Below are 7,500 nucleotides of genomic sequence, written 5' to 3'. Positions count from 1 at the left end.
TTTACAAACAAGAACCAAAAAAAAAAAGTTCGAATTTTCATACGAACGTCATTTGCTGCTGATTCTTTATGTGTGACAACTAGTGGGATTCAGAGATTTTTTTGGCACTTTGCTAGCTAAAGTTCGCCAAAATTGTTCGTTAAAATTGCACAATTTTGCTGTTTAGGATGTTGTAGTTACAGAAGAAGTTTTCAATATGAAAACTTTTAACACATAAAAGGTTTTTGTTGAAATTAGATACAGAAGTTTACATAGATTTTCAAAGATTAGCTAGCTACTAAATAGCTAATAAATGTTATGCTAGCCCCGTGGCAGAGTGTGCTGCTGTGTTCCACGTTAGCATTGATCTCGGTTCTGTACTGTACTCTATTTTATAAAGGGATACTAGCTAGCTATTTAACTACTCGAGGACGATTTTCTCTCGGTGTACCGCTAGCCAGCTAGCTATATTTAATCATATTAGCTAGCTATCTGTTGTAATGCTAAATTATCAGAGTAGCAAAAGTGACAGAGCTAGCGCTTTTTCCCATCTAAGGTGAACGTGAGGTTAAACTGCTGATCTAGAATCAATTTTTAATTTCTTGATCTGATTCCAGGTCAGTTTTCCCGCTCCGAAAAACAGCGGATAAATACGGAACGACACGGAAACAGGAAATTTAAACAAAAATATTTCATTGTTCGATGTTCCAGACACAGAGAACTTTATTTTTTTAATCATTAATACAAAAACGTGATATTTAAAAAATTACGTCGCTTTGATAAAACACTAAAAAAAAAAAAAATTACGTGAGATGAATTCATCACGAGTTAATGTTCTTACTAGAACTTTTCCCTAATTCGTAAAAAAACATCAAAAACTTTAGAATTAATTGTTACAACTTTCTTCTTAATCTTAATTTCTTGGTAACAACGTGTATTACCCACAATGCACTGCATTAGCATCTCACTGAACATGCGCATTTCATTCATTGTCATCTCCTATGCTAGCTGCTAATTAGCTAATTGCAGGCAGGCTATTAGCTTGAAGTGGAAAGTTACGACATTTACGAATTTTTTTTAATAATTGCGATATTTAACACACTTACTGTTGTTCAAAATGGCTGCTTCAAAACATTATTATCGTTTTACTCAAGAGGAGGCTCTCTAGACTCTTAGAAAATCTAGAACCATAAAGGGTTCTTCAGTTTCTCCTCTGGAGGAACCTATAACTGAGTGTTAATCTGAAAAGAGTTCCATGTAGAACCCATTTTAGAACCTAAGAACTTTTAATTATCCAAAGAACACTTACATAACATAGGACCATATTTCAGTTCCTTTATCAGAGAATGTTCCGAGAAGAACCCTTTAGAAAGCTAAGAACCCTTACTTACTGCAAAGTACTCTTGAGGAACCTTGCAGAACCCTGCAACTGAGTGTTGGGGTCCAATTAGAACCGTTTTAGGAGGCTAAGAACCCTTAATTATTGAATGAACTGTTAAATAATATAGAACATTACAATGTTTCTTCTGTCAGAGAAGGCTCCAAGTAGAACCCTTTTAGAAAGTTAAGAACCCTTACTTACTACAAAGAAGTGTTAAAGGCTGTAGAACCCAACAGCAGTCTGTTTATCAGAAAGGGTTCCAAGTAGAACCTTTAATTATCGCATGAATCCTTAAAAAATACACCTGAAGAACCTTTTCTGAGTTTGGATTATTAATCCAATTTTTCTTCCAAAAAATGGTTCTACTTGGAATCTGATGGAAAAGCAGTTACAGGGTTCTATATTATTTAATTAAAGGTTCTTACTTTCTGATAAAAGGGTTCTGCTTGGAACTGTTTCTCATAAACACTCATTTGTAGACTTCTGTGTAATAATTAAGTGGTGTTATGTTTACAAAATGGTTCTACTTGGAACCTTCTGTGATATCAATTATAGAGTTCTAGATCATTTAAAGGTTCACTGAATAATTAAGGCTCAGTCTCTGAAACAATTCTACTTAGAACCCTTTCTGAAAAACACTCAATTGTAGGGTTCTACATTCTTCAGAAAGTTGGGTTTCTAAGTTATAGGGTTCTATTATAGGGTTCTATATTATTTCTAAGTTATAAGGTTCTGTATTATTTAAGGCTTCTTTGGATGATTAAGCATTCTTACTTTCTGATAAAAGGGTTCTGCGTGGAACCGTTTCTGACAAACACTCATTCCTAGAGTTCTCTGTAATAAAAATAAGTGTTGTTATGTTTCTAAAATGGTTCTACTTGGAACCTTCTGTGATAGAGAAACAATTATAGAGGTCTAGATCAACTTAGAACCTTTTCTGATAAACACTCAATTGTAGGGTTCTACACTCTTCAGAAAGTTGGCTTTCTAAAACGGTTCTATGTGGAACTTTCTCTTATATGAAAGCAGTTATAAGGTTCTGTATTATTTACGGCTTCTTTGGATGATTAAGCATTCTTACTTTCTGATAAAAGGGTTCTGCGTGGAACTGTTTCTCATAAACACTCATTCCTAGAGTTCTGTGTAATAATTAAGTGGTGTTATGTTTACAAAATGGTTCTACTTGGAACCTTCTGTGATAGAGAAACAATTATATTAATAATTTTAGATCATTTAAAGGTTCTTTGGATAATTAATGGTCTTCAGCCTTCTAAAAGAATTCTACTTAGAACCCTTTCTGATAAACACTCAGTTGTAGGGTTCTATGTTCTTCAGGAGTTCTTTGTAATAAGTAAGGGTTCTCAGCCTCCTAAAGCAGTTCTACTTGGAACCGGCTCTGATGGAAAAACAGTTCTAGGGTTCTGTATTATTAAAGGGTTCACTGGATAATTAAGGGTTCTTAATGATCTTTTGAAAATTAGAAGATATTCTACATAAGAACTTAAAGGGTTCTCCAAGAGGGACAACCGAAGAACACTTTCAAAATTATTATTATTATTTTTTTTTAACAATGTAAGTAGGCAGATTTTTTGGGGGTCAAAGAAAATGTTCCAGCAGCATAAAAAAAAAAGAAAGAAAAAAAATAAAAAAATATTTTGTACGGATTTTGGACGAATTCTATCGTTCCGTTCAAGAGACGAGACGGATGTGAAAAGTTCCCACGCAGAACCGATACGATACGATACGGAGACAACGTCGTAAACGGTGCTTTTTAAAGATATAAATGTAACATTAGCACTTAGTGTATTCAAGATCAACCCAAGACGTGAGGAGAAAAGCAAAGGATTGTGGGTAAAGAGAGGAAAGGAAAGGAGGGACAAAAGAGAGAGAGAGAGAGAGAGAGAGAGAGAGAGAGGAAAATAAACGCCGGAATATAATTTTATAAAATAAAATATCAGGCTCACGCTGGGTAAAGAACGCTGTTTTATCCCCCAGTGTTCGGTTCGTAGGGTTTGTCTCTTTAAAAAAAAAAAATAATAATAATAAAAATAATAATAATAATAATAATAATAATAAAAACACTAAAAATTCCAATTTAATAACTGAAAAAAGAACATAAAGACAGTAAACACTATTTTATACAGTTCTGTTTTCTCTCAATAAGATTAGAAGTGTGTTAAACTTTTATCTTCATCTCAAGTAGAATTTTGTTGTCGTTTTTTTATCGTGTGTGTGTGTGTGTGTGTTATAATACAGTGCAGATTATATGGGCTACGATTAAATAAGAGCGTGTGTGTGTGTGTGTGTGTGTATGGCATCCCCTGGTGGTCACTCGGTGCCGGTGCTAGCGCTCGGCATGATGGGAACGCAGTAGTTGGGTCTCTCTGACGTTGTGTATCCCGGCAAACACTGGCATTTATACGAACCCTGTGTGTTGATGCATTTTCCGTTTTTGCACAGAGACATTCGCTTGTTGAGCTCGGTGCATTCGTTTACATCTGGAAAAACAAACCAAAACAAAAAAAAGTAATTATTATTAAAATTGTACTTAATATTTAACGTTACTGAAAACAGAAATATTCTTGTTTTAAACTTGAATATGAATCTGAATCGATTAACTGCTCACAACGCATCACGTCGTATTCACATTAAGTTCAGTATTCACGTGAGGAAAGTTGCTGGTATTCAGAGTCGGGTTACGCAGCTGCTTTCAGCTCTACATTCGGATTATTAAACTCACCTGCGTGTAGTTCACACCACCGAATTCGCCAGATTTTTCTTTAGCAGAAGCGTCTGAGACGGAGATTTACAACATCACATCCGCGATCATTCTATTATTTAACATTTTATTATTATAGAATATATATCGTGCTCGGACAGTTACTCCAGTAAATCGATGTGATGAAGAAATCGTAATGTGTGTGTGAGATGTAGGAGATTTTATCACACGTTTAATTCACTGTGTAGATTGATGTTGTTGAATTAATAAAATAAAGTCAGTGTTGGTGTTAATTCGATGCTGTAAAGAAAACGTGCTCACGGTGTGAAGGATAATCTGACCTAGCGCTCATCTGCTACGCTTACAGAGAAACTTTAACTTCATTCATCACTTCATCCGTAAAATATTCACTGCTCTAGATAAAGATAAGTGACGTCTCTGATTAAGACGTACTGAACGCTACTCTGAATACAGCTCTATGTGAGTAAGAGCAGAAAATAACGTAAAAATGTCCGTTTTTTATTTTGTATTTGGAACAATAATTATTTTATTTGTCTAAGATTCAGAGTAATCACGTTTTTAAAACCCTCACATCTGTCTCTATATCATAACCAGCCTATTAATTATTAAAAATAAAAAAAATAATACATATATTAAGTTTTAAAATGTTAAAAAGTATGATGTGTCGTTCTTAATAAATAAAAGCTGGTAAGCTGCTGTGGTATAAGAGGAATAAAACATATATTTATATAGATATATTAAATATTTATCGTTTGTACAAATACAGATAGAAATGTGCAGTGTTGTAAGTAATATAATTACACCGTGTGTGTGTGTGTGTGTGTGTGTGTGTGTGTGCGCGCGTACCGACGCAGGCCATCCGGGACATGTCGAGTGTGTATCCATCGAAACAGTCGCATGTGTATCCCTTCTGCACCCTCACACACCGTCCGTTCTCGCAGCCGTTTAACACTCCGCACTCCTCCGCTCGCAGTCCTTCAAACGCCTCGTATCTTCCCGCTAAACAAACAAACAAACAAACAAACAAACAAACAAACAACACACTCGTCATCCACAACATTATTATAAACACTGTTCAGTCCACAATTTATCCAAACATCGTGTTCTCTAATCTAAACTCGAAATACATCCAGAGTTCTGTAAAGCTGCTCTTCTTACTGTTAATATCTCACGCTGTAAAAAAGCGCCGTATAAATAATTCAATTTAATTTTTACTAAACAGCAGATATGTTTTAAGTATCCTAAAAAAACAAACGTGAACATGAATCTAGAGATTTCTATAAAATTAATATTTACAAATAATCTTCACGTTCATCAGGGAAATTTAGCCAAGAACATTTTACATATTGTTGTAAATTTAATAACTCTTAAATTAATCGTTAATGAATTAATGTCATTTTTCTTGTTTTTTTTTTTCTTTTTTATCTTTATTTACCATGTAAGCTAACACTTACGCTTTAGAAAATAGCTATTTCAGAAACCTTGAGAGGAACCCGAGGACTCAAAACGGCTTCGTTAATATTATTAACAATTAATCGTTTCTAAAAAAAGCATTTAGAAGAGCTTACAGAATTGATTTGTTTTCTTTAATTAAAAAAAAAAACAACAGTAAAAAAATTCTCATGCTGGCGCACTTTGGTCACGGTCTAAGAATACGCTAAAACTCAAACTTAACACATAAACATCAGGCAACAAACGTGTCTCGGCTAAACTCTCAAGCGGAAAACTTCTCTCTTTACATGATATTGCTCTTCTTGTTCTATTCCTTTTTTTTTTTTTTTTTTTTAAACAACCATGTGTATTCAAAAGGACCTAGATAAATCAAACACACAACAAACAAAACAAACAAACAAACAAACGGCTTGCTAGCTAGCTTGGATAACTTTCTAGCTAGCTCGTACTTGTTAGTTACTAACTAGCCAACTACTTAAAAGTCTTAAATTCATCTTAATTTTTTCTTAATTAATTAATTACATTATTTATTTTATATTTCATTTTAAAAGTTGTCTTAATTTTTGTTTTGGTGGCACAATGTTAGGTATACAACTAAAACTAAAACTCACTGAAACAACTTTTAAACAGTGATGTGAGTAAGTGAGTAAGTAAGTAAGTAAATAAATAAATAAATAAATTTTGTGTAAAGAGGTGCTGTGTATGTTTAAGGTTTTGGGAAACTGATTGTTTTAAGCTGAATTTTGTGCTGAAGTGGCCACATGATGGCGCCAGAGACCTGCGCACACTAAGCAGCTCTGCCCTGAAGAACACACGGCTGTGGGTGAAGAGGTAACTGACTCCGAGTCTTACTCACTGTTAGATTCATCGTAGTCCTCGTAGAAGGTCGGGTTAGGGTTCAACGTTCGTGTGTCGTACTCCGGGCCGACCTCGTACTCGTGAACAGGTCCTGCGACCAGAGCGTCCTGACCGTACGGCCGTCTGACCGTTCCAGAGCCTCGGATATTACACATGATGGCGTAATCCTCTACAGAGAGAAGAATTAAACGTAGATAAATACAGTACAGAGACACGGAAACACGAGAGAGATCATACACGAGTACGATACTATTAATTAATTTATAATATCATCACTTCAAGGTACGTTAAAGGATTTATTTTTCACACATCGGAGGAGACGAATCCTAATCAGAGACGTCGCTTATCTTTATCTGGAGGAGGGAATATTTTACAGATAATGTGATGAATGAAGTTAAAGTTTCTCTGTAAGCGTAGCAGATGAGCGCTAGGTCAGATTATCCTTCACACCGTGAGCACGTTTTCTCTACAGCATCGAATTAACACCAGCACTGACTTTATTTTATTAATTCAACAACATCAATCAACACAGTGAATTAAACGTGTGATAAAATCTCCTACATCTCACACACACATTACTATTTCTTCATCACCTCGATTCAGTGTATCGTGGCTTCATTAAGTTGCACTCGAGTAACTGTCAGAGCTCGATGTAAATAAATAAATAAATAAAATGTAAAATAACAGGATGTGCTGGATCAAGTGCTATTCTCTGAGCTGCTGAATAATGAGTGTGGAAGCCATTTTGTTAAATTAAAGCGGTGATTAATGTGAGAATTAAAGCTAGCTCTATTCATGCAGTGATATCGGTGATATACGAGACTCCTGTTAGATTTATTTCATCACTCGTCTTCTCATCTTCTCACTCAGATCTCATCACATTACTGTTTTTTATTTCATTATAACTGTCTCTTGATTTTAAATTTGTCAACAATTTTCCTTTTTCAGTCTGCATTTTGTGTTCAGGTGTAAAGGTGAGTGTTTGTGTTTAAAGGCAGTAGTCTAGACATTAGTGTAAATCTCCGTCTCAGACGCTTCTGCTCAAGAAAAATCTCGGAGGCGTGAACTACACGCAGGTGAGTTTAATAAT

At 34.9% G+C, this 7,500-nt stretch overlaps 1 protein-coding gene across 3 annotated transcripts in view; it reads right to left on the bottom strand.

Annotated features, from left to right (window-relative positions):
• ltbp1 (latent transforming growth factor beta binding protein 1) overlaps window positions 1-7,500 on the bottom strand; it is a 97,521-nt gene that overhangs the window by 979 nt on the left and 89,042 nt on the right. For all 3 annotated transcript variants that reach the window (XM_053237408.1, XM_053237407.1, XM_053237409.1), the window contains 3 exons: window positions 6,409-6,579; window positions 4,947-5,099; window positions 1-3,858 (listed from right to left, as the gene is read on the bottom strand). The exon at window positions 1-3,858 is cut by the window's left edge and continues 979 nt beyond it. In XM_053237408.1, coding sequence (XP_053093383.1) covers window positions 3,689-3,858; window positions 4,947-5,099; window positions 6,409-6,579 — 494 coding nt within the window. In that variant the 3' untranslated portion in view covers window positions 1-3,688. The remainder of the gene's footprint in view (window positions 3,859-4,946; window positions 5,100-6,408; window positions 6,580-7,500) is intronic.

The sequence above is a fragment of the Pangasianodon hypophthalmus genome, chromosome 10 (genome assembly GCF_027358585.1).
Source record: "Pangasianodon hypophthalmus isolate fPanHyp1 chromosome 10, fPanHyp1.pri, whole genome shotgun sequence".
NCBI lineage: Eukaryota > Metazoa > Chordata > Actinopteri > Siluriformes > Pangasiidae > Pangasianodon > Pangasianodon hypophthalmus.
This window is presented reverse-complemented; position numbering and strand designations above follow the sequence as displayed.